The 21,327-nt window shown below is 42.0% G+C and overlaps 1 protein-coding gene and 1 long non-coding RNA gene across 3 annotated transcripts; one reads left to right on the forward strand and one right to left on the reverse strand.

The window, feature by feature from the left end:
- Positions 1 to 1,099: 1,099 nt before the first annotated feature.
- Positions 1,100 to 9,043, reverse strand: mtcl3 (MTCL family member 3). Its single transcript, XM_082150294.1, has 7 exons — positions 8,952 to 9,043; positions 7,449 to 8,175; positions 5,868 to 6,092; positions 5,553 to 5,711; positions 4,619 to 4,687; positions 3,277 to 4,464; positions 1,100 to 1,413 (listed from the first exon to the last, which is right to left on the reverse strand). Exons 2-7 carry the CDS (start codon positions 8,124 to 8,126, stop codon positions 1,303 to 1,305), a joined length of 2,430 nt encoding a protein of 809 aa, XP_082006420.1. The 5' UTR covers positions 8,127 to 8,175; positions 8,952 to 9,043; the 3' UTR covers positions 1,100 to 1,302.
- A 5,663-nt stretch (positions 9,044 to 14,706) lies between these two features.
- Positions 14,707 to 17,705, forward strand: LOC309484250. Of its 2 annotated transcripts, none has more exons than XR_014200778.1 (3): positions 14,707 to 15,224; positions 16,118 to 16,173; positions 16,750 to 17,705. It is a non-coding gene; the product is annotated as an uncharacterized lncRNA (long non-coding RNA). The 2 variants fall into 2 exon arrangements; XR_014200779.1 differs by having other exon boundaries at positions 14,707 to 15,220; positions 16,115 to 16,173.
- The last annotated feature ends 3,622 nt before the right edge of the window (positions 17,706 to 21,327 follow it).

The raw sequence follows: 21,327 nt of genomic DNA on the forward strand, positions 1-21,327 counted from the left end.
GGCAAACTAATTCGTGAGGCATAGCTATCTGATTGATCAAAACGATTCCATTTACACCTGGTCACATAAATGTATTTTTGCGAAACGGATTTAAATTCGATCTTCAATTCTCGCGCTATATGCAGATTTAATGGAGTGCACGTCACCGAGATATGAGCTGCATTTTATAGATCATCAGCTAACATTTCAAAATCAAAGACAGCAATAAGTGAGAGCAGTAACAGCCCTGGTAAGATCATTTCGTTTCTTTACTTTTAATGATGAAGATTGTGTGATAAGCGTCTGCGACTTACTTTCACTTTGATTTGCGATAGTTTGCACGTTGGCTTGATGCAGTTGCTCATCTGCGGTGATACGTGTTCCAGCGCGTCGTCATATCTGGATATAACATAATAGCCTATACAACGCTCTCACACGTTTTTTTTTAGTGTTTTTTTTTAGCATTTTTGGGAGGAGTACAATTTACATATGTGGTTTCAACAACCATATGCATTTACACTTGTCCAGTTTCGTCTGGAATGCGTCTCAGATCTCCTCCTGAAGTGGTTTGAGGGATCGGATTCAAATCCGTCTCAAATGCGTTTCGGAGGGCATTTAAACCTGGACTTTTCACGATCGGAAAATGCATGAAGTGGCCAGGTGTAAACAACCCCCATGACAAAAACATACGCACGAAAGCCGAAAACAAACGCTGGTTGGCCTCTCACGTCCAAATTTGACGAAGTGGTGGGGGAAGTGACGTATGCCGTAAAGCAGTCGAATTTTGTAGTTCTTTTTGTGCTCTTGTTACTACCCGAACACCGAAGTTACATAGTGCCAGTAAAAGCGATACAGACCCTGTCAGGCTATGGCAGACGTGTCATTCAACCTATTGTAAGTCGATGTACCATCACAAGGATCTTGGAAATATATTATGAAGGTTGAAAAGTTACATAGTGTCGCTTTAAAAGACTACAGTTGTAATACACACACATTTGGCGGGTTTGTGGGTGTTAATGTCAAGCTCTGATCAGGACACAATGCTAACACATATAATTTAAACTATATTAAATGTAATAAGTTAATGAAATACAAAAAAAAATACTCACCAAAGAAACTGAATATACAAACAGTGAAGCAGATTGTGAGTGGACGCTTGTGTTCGGTTGAGTGACTGTAGTCTGTGCCTGAAATGATCATCGCTTCCTGTCCCATGTGTAACCTTGATGACATGTCCAAAATCAATATGATAAACTAAGAAAACAGAACAAAAAGAAAAGGAAGAAAGTAACAAAACTGTACAATAAATAAAAGAAATGAAATTTACAGAACAAAGAAAAGAGTGAAAAGAAAGACTAGTTTGAAAATAGTGGCATACGATAAAGATGAGAATAAAACAAGAATGAGAATAAGCAAAATAATAGGTTGAAACATCTGGGTTGATATCAAAATGGAAGAGGAAATGGAAGAAAGAGAGTATCAGTCTATAGAGAGGCAGAAGAGTGCAATATTCATTACATATGATCAAGATTGAGGAAAACAAGTGAATATCACAATCATCCATTAAACAAACCTTATTATTTGTAAGACATTAATGGTATAATTCACCCCAAAATGACAACTTTGTCATTATTTACTCATCATTGAGGTCTAAACTGGTGCTATATTTGATTTGAGAGCTATGGCAGAATGGGACATTTTTCAATGAATTTAAAATGTAGTATGTTCATCATGCAAAATTTATTTATGAATAAGTCATTTGGACTAATTTACTCATGCTTTATGGTGTTTTTTTGGCCTTTTTGGAGCTTGACAGATGAAATTACAATAAACTTGTTGTGAGATTCTTCAAAATGTCTTATTTGGTGAAAAAATACATACAGGGTAAAAAATGGCATACAGGGTCAGAATGTCATGAGGAAGATTAAATAATGATTGAATGTTAATTTCTGTTAAACTTTTCCTTTAAAGTGCCCCATTATGCGATTGTAAAGGTTTCTTATTTTGTTTTAGAGTCTCCTACAATAGGTTTACATGCATCTAAGATAAAAAAAAAAAAAAAAAACACTTTAGTTTTCTCATAATATACATTGCAACATCACCTCATTTCGCAGTGTCTGAAACAGTTTGATAAAAAATTTGATCTCTAAACCCCTCCTTTCTGAGAGCCTATTGGTCAGATGGCCCAGTCTGTTGTGATTGGTCTACTCTGCTCTGATTGGTCAGATGACCCAGTCTGTTGTGATTGGTCTACTCTGCTCTGATTGGTCAGATGACCCAGTCTGTTGTGATTGGTCTACTCTGCTCTGATTGGTCAGATGACCCAGTCTGTTGTGATTGGTCTACTCTGCTTTGATTGGTCAGATGTCTCAGTCTGTTGTGATTGGTCTACTCTGCTCTGATTGGTCAGATGGCCCAGTCTGTTGTGATTGGTCTACTCTGCTCTGATTGGTCAGATGGCCCAGTCTGTTGTGATAGGTCTACTCTGCTCTGATTGGTCAGATGACCCAGTCTGTTGTGATAGGTCTACTCTGCTCTGATTGGTCAGATGACCCAGTCTGTTGTGATTGGTCTACTCTGCTCTGATTGGTCAGATGACCCAGTCTGTTGTGATTGGTCTACTCTGCTTTGATTGGTCAGATGTCTCAGTCTGTTGTGATTGGTCTACTCTGCTCTGATTGGTCAGATGGCTCAGTCTGTTGTGATTGGTCTATCGCTTACGTCATGTGTCGGAATCCAAATACCCATTTCTATATCTGAATTTTAGCTCAGGATCTTCCTCAGTGCTAAAAACACAGTGATACGAACAGTAACGATGGCATCGTTTATACCGTATCAATGCCAGCGCGAGTCCTCATCCTTTGGAAGTGCATGCTATGTGGATTTGCCTTTGCAGCACAGAAAACAGCATTGTCTCGACATGTCAACAAAACAAAACAAACTCTTCCAGGCCTCAACTACAAATATAGTATGTCTATGTTGCCCCGCCCCCAACTGTATATAGTGGTAAACATTGTTCACTGGCAGCCAATGAAGACCATAGGCTGGCGTTATGCAAATTTGTTACAAACCTACATAGGTTTGAGCAGGAAGAATGGAATTACTGATGACTTGTTTCAGGCAGTTCAGAATCACTTCTTTCTTTTCAGAGACAATAACTCCATTTATCAAGCACTTTGATCTTTGAAACTTTGCAGACCTTTTACATTCACAAACAGCTATATTGCACACTACATAAAAGGATATATCCAAAAAAGCATAATAGGTTTGTGTAAGTCTGTGTTTATTTGCACTTACTGACAGAGGTTCTTCAGTTTCTCGATCCTCTGGTTTTGGGACATCCAGGCGGTCGATGAAGTTCTGCAGCTCCTTCTTGAAAGCTTTCATCTGAGCATTGATGCGGTAAAGCAGCTCGTGCTCTCGTATTCGACCGCCCTCTTCATCATCATCCATTCTTCCAAACAGCTCACCGTTGGTCGCGTAAACACGAGCTTCTGCAATGATGGTGCTGGTATCAGCAATGAGTCTATCGATGGTCCTGCTCAATCTTTCCGCCTCTATACGGATATCAATCATCTGCTGGCGGTCCTTGAAACTTCTCGGTAAAAAACGTCCCTCTGGGGTATAGAGGGAACGAGTAGGAGTGAGGCACCGGATGTTGCGGACCTCCTCGGAGTCACTTTCACCGCCAACAGGACCCTCACGTTTGCGATGCGGCGTGAGCCGAGAGCAGTCATCGTCGCTTTCCCTGCGGCCACAGTCGCTCTCTGCGTCGCTGTCCCTCGGACTGCCGCGGATGCCCAGGTGGGACGCCAGATCATAGCGTTGCATGTTGGACAGCAGCACACGGTTTTCATACTGCAGCTGCATCACCTTCCCGCTCAGTTCGTTGATCTGCAGCCTGGCGACCTTCAGCTCTTCCTGCAGAGCTTCAAACTTTGCACCATCGACCGCCCCGCTGTTGTAGCGTGAGCCCTCATGTGACCCTGCCTTGTATTTGAGCTTGTTGAGCTCGCAGGTCATTTTCTTGTTCTGCTCTTCCACGTCAGCCAAATTACGGCGCAGAAGTTCTGCCTCATCCTCCACCAACTGCAGCTGTTGCCGCATTTCGGACAGCGCCTCGCTCTGCTCTCTGGACGACGGGTCTGTCGTCCCACCAGCCAGCTCATCCCCGCGCATGTCATCCAACTCAGCCTTCAGCCCACGGTTCTCTACTTCCAGCTCCACGATTTTGCGACCTAAGATATTAGCTTCTTCTTCCACCAGCCGCAGACGGAGCTTCAGTTCGGACTCTCGGGTGGTGGGGGGACCTCCAGCCTCACCTTTGGGGAGAGGACTGTCTACATCACCGTAAAAAGAGCGGTACTTGTGGAGCTCCTGCTCTAAACGGTCCTTCTCTTTGTCTATCTTAGCCATTTTCTTCCGCATCAAGATGGCCTCTTCCTTGATGAAGGCCAACTGGCATTTTAGATCTTCATTTTCCTCCTATGGAAGAAAATATAGTTTGGAAAATGGTGTCGAATTTGCTGTCAAATTGTTAATGCATTGATGTTGTTGGTGCAAATCAAGACGACGACTTAGAAATTTCTACTCTTACAAAAGCTGCTGATGCATTTGACAACATCTAAATGTCTCTTACCTCATTTGGGGTTTGTGGAGTCCTCTTCTCTGATGTCTTTACATCTTTTCCTCTTCGTTTCAGAGAAAGCTGCAATGCATTGGAATAAACATGATGGAACTTCATTATCTACACTGAAAAAAGTGAAACTATTGTGTAATTTAGTTAAAGCGCATTTTTATATTTGTCTAATCAAAAATCATGGTTTTGTTCAGTTTATCGACTACTTTTGACTGACAAAATTCCAGCCACCGGAAACACTAACTGATAAAGTGAGTCGTACAAAACCTTTCTTTTTAGTAAACTTTGTGTACACAAACAATGTAGTCAATGCTCGAGTTCATGTGTAGAGCCCCTGGTGATACTTCGAGCAAAGTTTCATGTTGTGTCGAGCCTTCTTAGTGTTTTAAAAATAGTGATTTTGATGCTATCATAGTCGTGCCCCATGCACTCCCATTCAAAAGGCATTTTGATCGAAAAACGAAAATACGGTCAATCTTAAAAGTGGTGTTTCCATTCTAATTATGCTTTTACATGAATGTTTGACTCGGGCAGATTAACAAAAAGAGAGTTACCCTTTAAGAACCATTTTGGCTTATGTCTAAAGAAAATATATAGATTAAGTATGGTATGGTCTTTAAAATAAATTATCTTTTTAAGGTCTTGGGGAAAATAAATGTTTTGGATTCATATTAAATCAAATCTAGGGTCTGAACCAAACCATAAATATAATTGAGTAAAACTAATTTGTCAGTAACAAATTAAAGTTTTTTAAGTTAGTCCAAAGTATATATTTTTTTCAGTGTATGCAGTACATATCTGTAATTCTCAAAACATATGATGCTGTGAAAACATGTGCCTGTGCAAATTTCAAATGTGTATGGAGAGATGACAAATCTTATAGGCTATATAGTTATATATAGTTTATTATACTGGTTAGTTAAAATGCTCTCACCTCTTTGGTCTTCTCCAGCTCGTTCTGTAAAGCCTGCTTTGTCACCTCAACTTCAATCAGCTGTTCCCTCAGTCTTTCATTCTCTTCGTCTGTTTTCGTTCGTTTCTCCTCCACATTCTCCAGTTCATTGTGCAGTCGCACAGACACATCCTTGGCCACCTGAGCAGAGGAAAGAACGTTGTCTTGTTACTGACACTTCTCTCATTCCTTGTTGTAATGTGGTTCAGTATTTTTTACTGTTTCTACAGTGAAAAGTTAAAGCTGTGCATTTATTGTTTACAGGCATCAGAGTTTGCCTTGAGGATTTGAGTCTACCTTTAGGTCTTGCTCCAGGCTCCTCAGCAGCTCCCCGTCGATTTCCCCTGTTTCTGCGAATCGCATCCGCTTCCTCTCTGCCTTCCGCAGGCGATACTGAAGGATTCGGCAGTTCTTATGGGCTCTCTCGAGTTCACGCCGCATGTCCTGCAACTGACAGGCGTCTTCCTCGTAGAATGTGTCCCTAATTTCGTCCATCTCCGCCCGCATTTCTTCAATTTCATGCTAATAAATCACACAAGTTGTTACCAAACGACAAGTTGTTGGATAGGTTTTAAAAAGTTATTACACTTTATCTATTTTTATTGCACTTTCAACAAAAATTTCTAAAAAATTATTACAGTTTTCAAACATTTTTCAAGGTAAAGTTTTTTTCTAATCATGAATTCAAAAGTATAAGCTACCGTTCAAATGTTTTGGGATCTGTAAGATTATTAAATGTTTTTAAAAGAAGTCTTTTCTGCTTACCAAGGCTGCATTCATTTGATCCAAAGTAAAGTAAAACAGTTACATTTAAAAATATTATTACAATTTTAAACATAATTTATTCCTCAGAATTTTCAGCATCATTACTCCAATCTTCAGTGTCACATGATCCTTCAGAAATCATTCTAATATGATGATTTGCTGCTCAAGAAACATTTCTGATTATTATCAATGTTGAAAACAGTTATGTACAATTTTTCAGGATTATTTGATGAATAGAAAGTTCAAAAGAATAGCATTCATCTGAAACAGAAATCTTCTGTCACATTATAAATATCTTTATTTTATCAATTTACTTGAAATGTTTGATCAATTTACTGGATCCTTGCTGAATAAAAGTATTAATTTCTTTTCTTTTTTTAAAGAATGGTATAGTATAATGTAACAAATTATTTATATTTCAGATAAATGCTGTTCTTTTAAACTTTTTTTCATCAAAGAGAAAAACAGAACAAATGTTTTTACAAAACTGTTTTCAACATTGATAATAATCATAAATGTTTCTTGAGCAGCAAATCATCATATTAGAATGATTTCTGAAGGGTCATGTGACTTAAGACTGGAGTAATGAATTCATATTCAGCTTTGATCACAGGAATAAATTACACTTTAAAATATATTCACATAGAAAACAAGTTATTTTAAACTGTAATAATATTTCATATAGGTTTTCTCAAATAAATCAAATAAATGCAGGTGAGCATAAGATACTTTTTTTTAAAAACATACAAAAATCCGTAGTGTATGTCATAATCTTTTCTTATGGTTATGGGAAATTTATCAGATATTTTTAAAGTGATTAACCGCCCTTGAATCACAGTCAAAGGGTTTTCTTCTCACAATGACAACACATCCCAGCGTTATAGTTATACCACACTTTGATTTGGACAAATATCTTTCAAGTATTAATATTTTCTTTAAATACTTCATCAAATGAATTGCCATTTCTTAGGCAAAACTACTTTAAATTAATTTTTCTTTGTTCTCAGAATAGTTTAATTCATTTAATTCAAAAATAAAACACGTGTATCGCATGCATTTTATTTTATTTCCACTCACATTAACACAAGCACCATCAGTATTATCTTATCCTACCTTAAGGTAATCGTTCTCCTCCTCTAGTTTCTCGATGTCCTCCTGCAGCTCCAGGTTTGGCGGAGGTAAAGCCTCCGAGGGCCGGTTCGCCTCCGCGTGCGGCGCGTGCGGCATCATCTGCGGCTCCGTCACCGGCGAACTCGGCGTCTTCGTTGCCATTCCGCTTTCTTTCTTCAAGCTTTTGTTCATGTGAAACTGTATGAGTTCAGACTGCAAGCATCCCTCCCTCCAGAAGCCCGGGCCGCATCCCACAGCACTCTTGGCCGCCTGCTTGCCTCCATCAGCTCTCGCGGTCTCTCGTTTGCCCTGAGAGGCTTTCGTGGAGCTCGGCTGATCGGAGACCACCCGAGCAGCTTCGGCCCCCAACAGCGACTCCTCTGCGGCGTAGGGCTCCTCAGACGAGCTGCTGCGCTCCTCGATGCTCTTGTTCTTCTCCGCCCTTCTCAGAGTCGGGCTTTCAGCACCGCTCGCGTGGACAGCGGCCGCGCCTTTAGCCGCGTGTTTGTCTTTCCCCGCGTGGACAGTGACTGGAGAATTACTGCGGCTGCTTTTACCGCCGGGCTTCGACGCGACGCCTTTAGCAGCCGCGCTTTTGGACGCCGCTTTTGACGGCGAGTCTTTGAATCTGGCTGGCGAGGACGCGCGCTGCTGTTGCTTCATGCTTTCCACAGAGTCCATTCTGTCATCTGTGCGAGTTCACGCGTGCAAGATCCATTTCTTCCTGCAGCTGTGAGGGGGGAAAACAGCTTTAATATTTTATTGATGGTAGGCTCTCAAAAGAAATAAAGGCAGCAGTGCCATACGTGATCTAATGCTTTCTGGCTAATGCAATTGAACAAAATTCTGACTTGAATAAAAACAGTGAGGCTAAAAGGGTGTCGATCTGATTGATTTGTCTGAAGCACAGATGATGTGATAATGGCAGATCAGATGTTGTCATCATCATCCAGTGATGGTGGGGCTCATATAGCAGATTGGCCTATTCTTTTGCACGTAAACCTTTACATCAAGTCTCTGATAATAGAACAGAGTATTATTTGAGGTAGCATACCCGGCTTTTTGATAAAATGAGCCTATTTCGTTCACTGTACCGAGTATTTTTCATGTGGGCCCGAGTGATATCATGACGACTCGTATGGACGGGAATACAAAAAGAAATACAAAATAATAAAGGCATCGATCATGTGCCAGCAGCTGATATTCAAATGAGAAGCATCATGAATTATTATACGCACCGGCATCTTTACATTAGGCCTAATTTAGTTAGGCTATCGTTACATCTTAGATTCTACAGGCTCGTGTCTATGTAAACCAGGACTTTATTTTTGTCATTCTTATACTGATTCGTAATTTAATATATTGACGTAACGATGATGAGTTATTATCTTGTAACCTTTCCAAGGTGAATTAATCGTTTAAGCCATTCTTTATACCCGGTCGAGCAACAGATCTAAAGAAAATATACTTAAACATCCCACAATAACAAATGAACACAATTCTTACCTTTTAAGGTCTCATCTTATCATCTTCATGGCGCAGGCTAAAAATAATGGCAGTGTACAGCGTCCTGAAACCACCATCACAATGGATCAATATTCACGAGGTGACGTCACTGCTAGGCGGAGACTTGAACACCATCAGAGTTTGAGCACGTAGGCTATCTATCTATCTATCTATCTATCTATCTATCTATCTATCTATCTATCTATCTATCTATCTATCTATCTATCTATCTATCTATCTGTCTATCTGTCTGTCTGTCTGTCTGTCTGTCTGTCAACACAGGAAATCTGTCTAGCTCTTGTTTGTTTACCATAAAAAGGTAACTCATACAATTACATTGATGCCATTTTTTTAAAACATAAAAATCTTTACAGCATAAAATCTTGATTTTTATATCCTGTAACTTCTATAAAACGTTTCATAATTAATATTTATGTTTTTTTAGATCTTGTGTGAGGCCAGGGTTCTGTTCTCTCCTCTACCAGACTGACATGATCAATACATCGGGCTCCACCCCAGTGCATCTGCAGTCACACACCATCTGGGACTCCATCACATCCAGACACACACTGGCATTATGTCTGTCGTCTTCCTTTCTTGCCCAGTCATACTGCCCTACAAAGGCTTCTAATTGTTTGACTGAATTTGAAAAGAATTTTGATGTGTTTTCTTTTAATCTGATCACAGTGGAGTCAAACCCATCTATCACAGGACAAATCATAAGACCTGATTCTCAATTTTGGCAAAATGTGTGATTACTACGTTTTGCCTTTGTCTTATTGACTCATTGTTTACATGTATCCATGACACACTAGCAAAAAGCATTACGGTCAGTGCATTTGTTCCACACAAGATGCTTTAATTGAGGCTTGTAATAAAGTGTGTGTGTGCCGTGGTGGGACGGGGGATGGTCACATGTGACCTCTCTGGCCAGCTGGTAGCTGAATGACAGGGTGTGTAGCAGCTGGGTAACGTAAGGGACGGGTTCTAATTGCTGCCATTAGAAGAACACATCAGAGATGAATCTATTCAGTGTAATGGCAGCTGGGGATCTACAATGATGAAGTGTAACTATATGACAGACTCGCTTATTTAATTTGAGCACAAATCACCCATATGGATTGAAACGAACCCTTAAACTTAAGTTTTAAACTTCAGTGTGGAAATAATCATCCATTATCCACTTGATGGACAATAAAACATATAAAAATCCCTTTGATTGACTGAGTGACTTGAGCAGAGACCAGAATATCAAAGAGACATGGGGGTGGATTCTTTTGACTAGTAAGAAACCACCTAGCCACACTAGAGCAACCACCCACAATCATCCTCTGCATAGAAACACACTGGTTTTCATGTACATTTTTTCAAAAGTTTCCAAGGCTGCATTTATTTGATAAAAAATACAGTATGAACTGTAACATTGTGTAATATTATTACAAATTAAAATAACTTTTTTCTATTGTTGTTATGGGTAAAACATTGATGAAAAAGGTAAAAATAATAGGTTTGTTTATTTAAACAAAGATAACTCTGGTAATCCCCACAAATAAAACACAACGAAACAGTGTGTCTACACACAAGCAACACCGGACTGAAGGAACTGGAGAGCTTAAATACACAAGATAACAAACAGAATACAAACAGGTGTGATCTAACTAATGAACAACCATGATAGCAAACTAGTGGCGGGAAACCGAGAACAAAGGGAAACAACCTAGATAACTAAGGCAGGCAAAACAGAAAGTGTGCCAGAGTGGAGCCGGTGGGACTGAGGACCAAGATGGAGCCGGTGGGAAGGCAGAGCCCATGAAGCCGAAGGGGTGGATGGACAAAGAGTAGCTGAAGGCCCGTAAGTCTGTGGGACAGGCAAAGTGGCATCTGAACATGGCGAAGCCGGAGGGACGAGAGAGCCCGATGGAGTCGTAAGGACGATGGTATCTGGTGGAGCCGAGGGAGGGAGGAGCCAAGGCATGGAGTGATTGGTTTAGAATCTGGAGGCGGAGCCATGGGATCCCCTTGACACGGGCGAAGCTGGAGACCGAAAGTCCCGAGGCAGATCCACACAACTACTGTTCGTTTGAGGAGAAGTCGAGGAGCTGAAGGGAACCAGCAGAGGTGAGGCTGACGGACTGGCTGAATCAGGAAGAGGAATCTCTCCAGGTGGGAGAGGGAGGATGGGTGTAATCAGCGACAATGATGCATTCTTGTTAATGGGTGACGAAATAGGCTTTTTGAAGGGCAGGACCAGTGGCGATGAAAACACAGAAGACTTCACAGGAGAAAACACAGAAGACTTCACAGGAGAAAACACAGAAGACTTCACAGGAGAAAACACAGAAGACTTCACAGGAGAAAACACAGAAGACTTCACAGGAGAAAACACAGGAGATTCAGCAAAACATTCATATCCAAATCCTCAAAATAATTATATTCCATAATTAATAATTATATTTGGCATTGTGGGTGGGGTCTTCCTCCATACCCTCGAACTCCAATAAAAATCCCACGGCGGTGCCGGTTCACACACCTGGTCAGACTCACAGTGGGGCTCAGGCTCTGAGGCGATGGTTGGCTCCTTCCCAATCAGCAACCTTCCCTGTCTCTCTCTTGAAATCAACACGGTGACTTAATGCAATTCATCGACTGGCCGCTAGAGACAGGCTGCAAAAGTGAGTCAATCCCATATATCCCCCATGTTAAAATGCCCAACTTTACAGCAGAAAAAAAAACATGCTAACAGCCTGGTACAAAAATAGTTTTTGGTCTATATAGCTAATTTTGCCCTTCAGTGGCCACTTGAGTGACAGGTAGATTGCCGCTGCTGTCACTACTAGTCGTTCGTCTGCTGTCTGTTAGCTGTCATGTCACCTCAGCTAATCCCGCCTCTTTGCCCATTTTCGTTTATTCGGGAGTGACGCATGGTGACGCGCTGCCAAGATGGTGACAGCCGGCTCCGCCCACTTTGGGCTTAAAAAATTATCTTCAGAAACCTAGGGGTGACGGAGACTACGTCTATATTTTTTTACAGTCTATGCTCTGTCCTCATTGTAGGCTCTGGCTTGTTCATTGCGGCAGGCTCAAACCCTTCATCTGGAGTGGGCTCTGGCTTAATGTCCGTGAATGGGGGTGATGGCTGGCTGGGCTCTGGGTCTGCGATGTGATGGGCGTGGGCCTTGGGTCTTGGCCGTAAGAGATGTCATCAATTCGGGATAGGCACACTGCTAACATTTGAAGATGGCATCTCTCCAAGTACCCTCTTTCATGTCTGGTAGGTCAAGAGGGCTGTGATAGTTCGCCCCAATCCAATACAGAGATTTCATAGTCTCATCATCAAATGCAGTTTGTTGGTTGAGCTGGCAAAAATTAAACGAACATACCTATATTGGTATTGTGGCAAGCAGGGTGGAGCCGAGAGCTATGGGAATGGAGTGAGGCCGGTGGCGCGAGAGTGCTAATGAGCATCACCTGCGCACCACACTGGTCTCCAGTCCCACGGAGGAGCTACGGAAGGATAAAAGGAGGAGTGACGACTGTGCAAGATAAGAGAGAACCAGGCCTGGACTTTATGTTGTTTTATTATTTTTATATGCGGCAGTTGTCCTTGAGGGGCTACCGCTTTACTCTCGTTTTATTGTATGTTTATTTTTGGGATTAAAGTTTATGTTGAGCGTTCGTCGGTTCCCACCTCCTTCTTCCCTGAGCCTTTAACATTGCAACAGGAAGGTTATCATGGGCAAAATAAATAAATGCCGATGAGATATCCATAATACTTTCTAATCATTCTAAGAAATCATTCCAATATGCTGGGTATGAGATGATAATGACATTATGAGATGCTCATAAACAATTCTTATTATATTATCATTGTTGAAAACAGCTGTGTTGCTTCATATTTTTGTGGAAACTGTGATGCATTTTTTTTTACAGAAAGTTCAAAAGAACAGCATGTATTTCTTAAACATCTTACTGACCCCAAACGTTTGAACGGTAGTGTACTTGCAGTGTACTTTAAATGGTGCACATGTTGATCTCTGTGAGCTTTTATTCTCCCTTGTTTTCTGCATTCTTTACTGTTTTTGTTTAGGCCTACTGAATTTGTGACTGGCTGAGCTTCACCTCTCTGATAGGAGGAATAAAAAAAAAGATCCTTCCAGCGTCCAACAGACAGGAAGAGGATTACATTACTGTGGCATCCGTAGAGAATCAGAGCAGAGAGCTGAAGCCGCTGCGTCCTGCCGGAGGGAAGAAGCCTTTCAACAGAACAGAGGAAGCCTGTCTCCTAACTCAGTCACATGAGGAAACACTTCTTATTGATTTTGGAGAGGGAGACTTTATACATCACAAGAATTGTTACACAGAAATGTTTGGTTAACTTTCCTGCAGTAAATCTTTTAGCATCAGAGTCATTTTATGAAATGGTGCATTTTTGGAAAGGGGTTTTTAGAGAAAACATCTGTATGATTTTAAACTTTCTTTCAGACAAAGGATCTTTAGTCTATAAGTGCAAATAAATAACAGTTTGCCTAATCAAGATAATAATATCAAGATAATAAAAATGATCAAATCAATATAATGATAATGTTAAATGAGATTAGAACTTGCCAACATTGCTAACAATAAACCTTATCATGGCAATTCATTTGGTACATTCTTTAATATATATACTCCATATATAATTGTCGATATGAAAATGCATATACTCCTGTAAATATATAAATGTGTATTAAAATATACCATCAACACATTAAAAATATTTTTTAAATAATAATAATTAATTTGAACAAATTCTTATATTTTATCTTTGTTAAAAGCATGTTAGTGTTTTGTGCACTTCATCAAATGGCACTCCTTTCATGGAATGACTCAAGTAGAATTTTCAGTCATAATCCCCTTTCTTTAGTTTCCAGCAGAAACTAAATGTGTAGTATAAATGAATCACACGTTCATTAGTAATAAATGATGTTAGAAAGAGCAGATGGTAAATCCCATCAGTCAGAGAGACAAGCCTGCATTAAACAAAAACTGGTGTGTACCGTTACCATGGAAACCTTTGTCTTTGCTGAGGAGGAGGAGAGGCAGCGCTCTGATTGATCCTCTGAGACCCAGGTGGTCTGTGAATGACTGAGGGGGCGGAGCATGATGTGTCTCTGGAAATCACACCGGAAGCAGAACAGATGGAGAGGAGAGGCTACTTGTGCTGCTGTGGTTGAACAGAAGAGGTCTCCACTGGGAAAAGAAAAGAAAAAACATCACATATATTACAGAATGAAGCCAGAGAGGAGAGAAAAGAACACATTGATCTTTGTAACAGTTTTTGTTGTTCTTTTCTTTTCTTTTTCTTTTTTTATCATTTGCAATAATATTGTTAGCTTTTTACCAAGTCACCATGAAATCAAAATTGACTAATCTTTTTGTTATTTTTTATTTTCATTTTTTGATGATGTGTTTAATGGTATGAGGGCGGGGCAACCTGTCATTCACATGTGATCTATATTACTAATACTATTTCCAATTCGCTGCTGTTACCTGAAATTTTCCTATTGGGTTTTATAATGTTTTTTTTTATATTTTTATTTATGTGTAAAATAAAGCCTGTGGTAAACATAACTTGACTGTACTTTGATGTTTTGTTCTACAACACTGCACTGTTAGACTTTGCCGTAATTTTACAGTTACTTACCGCAAAAAAGCCCAGTAAAATACCACTTATATTATTTACGGTTAACTACTGTAATATGCACTGCGTTATGGGTATTTTTTATGAAATTTACAGTAACTTACTGTATATGGAATTTACAGTACTTTACTGTTTACGCAAAAGCAGTAGTGCTACTGTAAATGAAGAAGACAGATTTTTTGAAATTTGTATATGCATATTGTATTTATGTTTTAGGCATATTAAAATATCATATGATAATGTTTTATATTTTTCCCCCCATCTTGTTCTGCAGATGAAAATCATGAATCTGCATTCTAATTTTTAAGCTATGCAAACACTGGATGTGTATATACATATACAAAAATTCACAACTGGTTCCCATACAGGCAATATAAATGTATTTTTATTTTATTTTAAATTAATATAAACTTTATATATATATAAACTTTGCTTACACCTCACAAAATTTAAATTGTTGCAAAGCCCGCGCAACAACCTGGCAGAATGTAAACTGAGGTTTGTGTGACGTCACGTGTCGAGTGCGCGCTCATAACGGACGTCCCTGCTGAGAGTGGATCGCTAGACGCCAGCTGGGGTTTTTTCTGAGGTAAGTACTTTTTACTGAACAAATTTATTTTATAAGTTACTTTTACAAAGTAAACCATTACCAATACTAATTAAATATAGCTAAATTTATGAAGAAAGTAACTTAAATAATAAAATCTAATAGGCTTTTAATAACAGCTCACAGGACAGTCTAATTTTCCTCGAGACTGCTGCTTTAATATCCCATTAAATGCCATAGAATTGACTGACTGCCTATTCCAGTAGATGGACCCAATCTAATATTTACACAAACAAAGCTGTTTTCTGTCCTTTTTACGACCAGTTATGGCATATTTTACTCGTCAGTTAAATGCGTTTTGAAGTAAGTTAGGCCTAGCGCGTTTTTTCAAAGGCACTCTCTCGCGCTCTCTCTGCCTCAGGCCCGGTTCAAACGCAAGCAAGAGATTGCTACTTTGAAACTGTTACTTGATACTGTTATAATATATTGGCGAAACAGATTTGCCAAACCAAACGCTCCAGTGCATATTTGTGCTTATTTGTTTTCGCGCTCTGGAGAACGCAGGAGTTTTTATTCAGTGCCGAATTATGCAGGCTCGCGAAAACTCTCATTAACAAAGTGTAGACACGATGTAAGAGATGTTACAGCTACGTATAAATGCTGGATTCACTCTGCACAGGACCGAAATATGACATGTTAAAATAGTAATGCATTTAAAGCAATGTAAAGGCAGACTAATTGAAAAATATTCATTGCAAAATATTCATTTTTAATTCTATGCCAATTATTGGTAGTATTTAACTGTCATCTGATTGATCAATCTAGCAGTCGTCCTAGATCTGTCATTTATCATGTTCATAACATATAGTCATTTGCCAATAATCATTGCTGAAAAATAATGTTTCTTCTATTTCTCTCTTTTCCCTGTGTCAACAGGAGCTAACTACAGCCCAAAGGCTCTTTTAAAAGCCTCAGCACTGAGCATCTTTGGCTTTGTAAGTATGTTTTGACTAACTATCAGATGCATTATGTGATATTGTAACATAACTTGCAGTACTTGCAGCATAACTTTTTTTAGGAGCACTTTCTGATTATTTTCAGTTGTACACCTTTTTTTTCAGGATTCTTTGAATAAAAAGTTCAAAAGAACAGCATTTATCTGAAATAGAAAGCACTACTGTTCAGTCAGTATTTTTTTTTTTTTGGGTTGTTGAATGAAATTAATACTTGAATTCGACAAGAATGCATTAAATTGACTTAAAGTGACAGTAAGAACATTTGTAATGTTACAAAAGCTTTCTATTTCAGATTTAAGTTTGAAGGGCCATAAAGTTACTCAGTGTACCTTTAACGTAATTGTACATTCAGGCAATTAATAGAGTTCCCTAACAAGGGATGTGCAATAAAGCTATACTATTTAAACTAACTCGACTGGTAATGACTGCTGTTGCACAAGTTGATTCCTCATCTGTCCATGAACAAATTTAGATTAAATAAACTCCAAAACTCCAAACTCAACCATTTCTCACACATTTTCTCTGTTTTTTTTGTTTGTTTGTTGTTGTTTTCAGATCAGCCATCAGTGGTTTACCGGTATGGAGGCCAGTCAAGACCAACTGGGATGCTTTTGTTGCGTATTTTCATGATCCCTGCTTTGATTTGTTATGAATCCAGTTCTATTTTTGCATCCTCCTTTTGATTCTAAACTGAACTCAAATGGCACTGCGAATTGGGTAAGAGACAAACATAAATTACTTAATTGGGGAAATTGAGAGATGAAACCATGCTGATGACCTCTGTCTGTGGTGAAGTAGTGAGTTTGACGTGTAATTAAACTTGAGGTTCTGTGGGGTGCGGACTGGATCGATTCCATTCCTAGAGCTTCCGGACAAATCTTTGGGGTGCGGACTGATGGGGCAGTGAACCCGAGGTTACCCCGTGAGTCAGTCCTAGAGCTTCTCATGTACAATTTTAGGGAAAAATCAGTTTTTTTGGATACGTTGATTTCTTAGGCGTGCCGCAAGAACACCACAGACACAGTGTAATCACCATGGGAAAATATCAGAATAAAACTGGGAGTTGTGAAAAATATGATACACCGGTGTATTGCCAGATGAGAAGTTTATCTATGTATTATCTTTTTACTCTTTTAATTCATTTTATAACTGTACTGAACATTTTTTTTATTGTTTTTATAACTGTTTTAAAGTGCCCCTATTATCCTATTTACTACAACACTTACCTACAACAGGTTTACGTGCATCAAAGGTAAAAAAAACTGTTGAATTTTCTCATAATATACATTTGCACATCACCACATTTTTCAAAGATTCTTAAACGGCTCGTCAGATGAATCAATCTCTCTAAATCCCTCCTTTCCACATGCTACTGGCCAGACAGCTCAGTCTGTTGTGATTGGTTTACTGCGTACAGCGCGCGTGTCTTAAACAAAAACACCCATTGCCATAACAACATCAGCTGTCCTGAGGCTTCCTACACCGTAAACTAAACACAGTAACGAACAATGACATCGATTTGACCATATCCGAACGCGAGTCCAATAATGAATCACTGGGAGAACGCCTCGGTTACGACTGTAACCTCGGTTCCCTGAAGAGGGAACGAGCGTTGCGTCGAAAAGCTGACGCTATGGGAACACTTTGCGTGATGACGTCTTGAAGCACATGTAAAATCAGTCCAATGGTGTGGCGGAACGTCAGAGGCGGGTGACGTCACGTACCAGGAAGCTATAAAAGCCGGCCCGAAACAGAAAACGAAAGCTTCGTAAAGTCTGAAGTCGCGCTGACAGGCATGAAGGAGATATGGCAAGGCGACGCAACGCTCGTTCCCTCTTCAGGGAACCGAGGTTACAGTCGTAACCGAGGCGTTCCCTTTCAAGGGAACTCCCGTTGCGTCGAAAAGCTGACGCTATGGGAACGTCTATACCAACGCCTCCATAGCTACAAATGTCTGTCCTGTGTGTAATCATGTGAGCAGCACTAAGAAGACAAAACATGAGACCCTAGAGTAGAGTCTAAATCCAGAGAGTAGAACCTGACGAAGGTGTGCGGTGAGGACCAGCCTGCCGCATCACAGACGTCCTGTAACGATACTCCTGATATAAGGGCCTTAGAGGCCGCCATACTCCTAGTAGAGAGCGACCGGACAGCCAAAGGAGAAGGCTGTCCAGCCGCCTCATAAGCCAGTGAGATAGTCTCAACCACCCACTTGCTCATCCTTTGCTTAGACACTGGACCTCCCTTGTTAGGGGAGCAAAAGTCACTTTTACGCCACAGGGCAGCTCTGTGGACATACGCGTCTAACGCCCGAACAGGGCAAAGCAAATTATTCGCCTCCTGGTCCGATTTCGAAAGGGAGGAGGACCTCCAAGTGCCACGAAGGAAACGAGATACCAAGGGGTCTTTCCCCACAGACATTCCACCCAAAGGACTGTGGTAAGCACCTATGGCCGCCACATAGACCTTTAAAGTGGACGGGGTCAGATCTGCAGTGAACCGTTCCTGCAGGAACTCCAGCACTGTACCAATTGGGCAGTGGACTGGGTCCAACCGACGGTCACTACACCAAGAAGTGAATACTCTCCACTTCAGGGCATAAAGTTTCCTCGTGGAGGGAGCTCTGGACTGTAGAATGGTCTCAACAACCTCGGTTGAGAGACCTGACTCTATGAGCTGGGCCCCCTCAGAGGCCAAGCCCACAGGTTCCACAGTTCTGGCCGAGGGTGAAATATCGAGCCCTCTGCCTGGGACAGAAGGTCCCTCCTGACGGGTAACTCCAGAGGATGCCCGTCGAGGAGGGACACAATATCGGGAAACCATACTCTGCCCGGCCAGCGCGGGGCTATAAAAAGCAGGCAAACCCGGTCCCTGCGAACTCTTTCCAGAACTCCCGGGAGCAGAGCAACTGGGGGAAAGGCGTACAGACGTAGCCTCGGCCACGTCTGTACCATAGCATCCAGTCCCAGAGGAGCTGGATGCGTGAAGGAGAACCAAAGTGGACAGTGAGACGTCTCTCGAGACGCAAACAGATCCACTTATAATTTCCATATCAGCTCCACCACCTCGGGGGTGGAGCCACCATTCCCCGGGCCTCGGCCCCTGTCTCGACAGAGTGTCTGCTCCTATATTCTGGACCCCGGGGATGTAGGCTGCCTTGAGTGACAGCAACTTCCCCTGGGACCACAAGAGGATATGGCATGCCAGCGCAAACCCCCTTGATATAGGCGACTACCGACGTGTTGTCCGTATGTAGTACACATGGTGTCCCCTGAGACCTGTGATAAAGCTCCTCAGAGCCCGGAAGACAGCTAACATCTCTAGGCTATAGAATGCCAGGAACGATGATGGTCTTCCCACAGACCTTGAGATGAGCGACCCTCAGGATTGCTCCCCAACCCGTGAGGGAAGCATCCGTCGTTAGCAGTTTGCGACGACAAGGAGCTCCCAGCACTGGGCCCTGGGACAGGAACCAAGGTTTCTTCCACATAACCAAGGCACGTAGGCATCACCGCGTGACCTTGATTGTGCGAAATGGGTTGCCCCTCGGGGAAAAACCCTCTGGTCCTGAGCCACCACTGCAGGGGCCTCATGTGCAGCAGTCCAAAAGGTATCCCGTTGGAAGCTGCTGCCATGAAACCCAACAGTCTCTGGAACTGTTTGACAGTGAGTAGCTGGCCTAGCTTTACACTTCTCACAGCTGCCAGGATGGAATCGAAGCGTGGCGATGACAGGCGCGCCTGCATCGACACTGAATCCCAAACCACGCCTAAAAAAGTGGTCCTCTAAAATGGAGAAAGCACACTCTTCTTGGCGTTCAGCCGTAACCCCAACTCTTTCATATGGGCGAGAACAACATCTCGATGTTGAACCGCCATCTAATGCGACTGAGCTAAAATCAACCAATCGTCGATGTAGTTCGTGATGCGAATACCCCGGAGGCGCAGAGGCGCCAGAGCTGCATCCACGCATTTGGTGAAAGTGCGGGGTGATAAAGCTAGGCCGAATGGAAGAACTCGATATTGGTATGCTTTGCCCCCGAAAGCAAACCTCAGGAACTTCCAATGACACGGACGGATGGAAATATGCGTCATTGAGGTCTATCGTGACAAACCAGTCCTCGGACCTGATCTGTGGCACGATTTGTCTCAAGGTTAACATTTTGAACTTGAGCTGCATGTACTCGTACAGAACTCGAAGATCTAAAATGGGACGCAATCCCCCGTCCTTTTTTGGAACTATGAAGTACCGGTTGTAAAACCCGGTTTCCCTGTTGGAGGGGGGTACATATTCTATGGCCCCTTTCTCTAACAGAGTGTTTACTTCCTGTTCCATAACCAGAACCTGCTCGGGGCCCACCACTGTGGGCAGGACCCCCATAAACCGCGGTGGGCGTTAATAGAATTGTATCTAATACCCTTTTTCCACGGTCTGCAGGACCCAACGAGAAACATTTGACAGTAGCTTCCACGCTGTCAAAGATTCTACTAGAGGTACCAGTCTCTCGAGACTGGTTTCTGGATTTTGTTGCTGTTGAGTAGTCGGTTCGTCGCCCTGTAACGGCGCACCGGCAGGGAACGACCAAACAGACTGCTCCAGCACCCTCCTCAGAGGGGGCGGGCATCCCGAGGCCACTACGTTTCCGGGTGGACCTTGAGATATGTGCTCGCCGGAGACCGCTGCGCCCTGTAACACCGGAGGCGGCAGGGTTGGCAGAACGGTCCCCTGAGGGCACCGAAGAGAGACGGCACCGTATTTTTCTCCTGCTGTTGAGTAGTCGGTTCGTCGCCCTGTAACGGCGCACCGGCAGGGAACGACCAAACAGACTGCTCTAGCACCCTCCTCAGAGGGGGCGGGCATCCCGAGGCCACTACGTTTCCGGGTGGACCTTGAGATATGTGCTCGCCGGAGACCGCTGCGCCCTGTAACACCAGAGGTGGCAGGGTTGGCAGAACGGTCCCCTGAGGGCACCGAAGAGAGACGGGCACCGTGAAAAGAGGTGTTAACCGCTCTGCTTCGGGGGGACTACCCTCATTTGTCCTGAGCCCTCAGACATCAGGACTTTTTCCCAGCAGCCTTCTTGGCGGTAATAACGGTCCGCAGATCCGTTTTACCCCTCGAAGACTGCTGGGT

The sequence above is a fragment of the Leuciscus leuciscus genome (genome assembly GCF_965113295.1).
Source record: "Leuciscus leuciscus genome assembly, chromosome: 20".
In the NCBI taxonomy this organism is placed as follows: Eukaryota; Metazoa; Chordata; class Actinopteri; order Cypriniformes; family Leuciscidae; genus Leuciscus; species Leuciscus leuciscus.

What these genes read in the sequence shown, in the direction of transcription:
- mtcl3 (XM_082150294.1), bottom strand. Translation starts at nt 8,126, where the DNA reads ATGGACTCTGTGGAAAGCATGAAGCAACAGCAGCGCGCGTCCTCGCCA. An exon ending in AGGAGAACGATTACCTTAAG is followed by an intron (nt 6,093 to 7,448) that starts GTAGGATAAGAT and finishes GTGATTTATTAG; the next exon opens with CATGAAATTGAAGAAATGCG. An exon ending in AAACTGAAGAACCTCTGTCA is followed by an intron (nt 1,414 to 3,276) that starts GTAAGTGCAAAT and finishes ATATCAACCCAG; the next exon opens with ATGTTTCAACCTATTATTTT.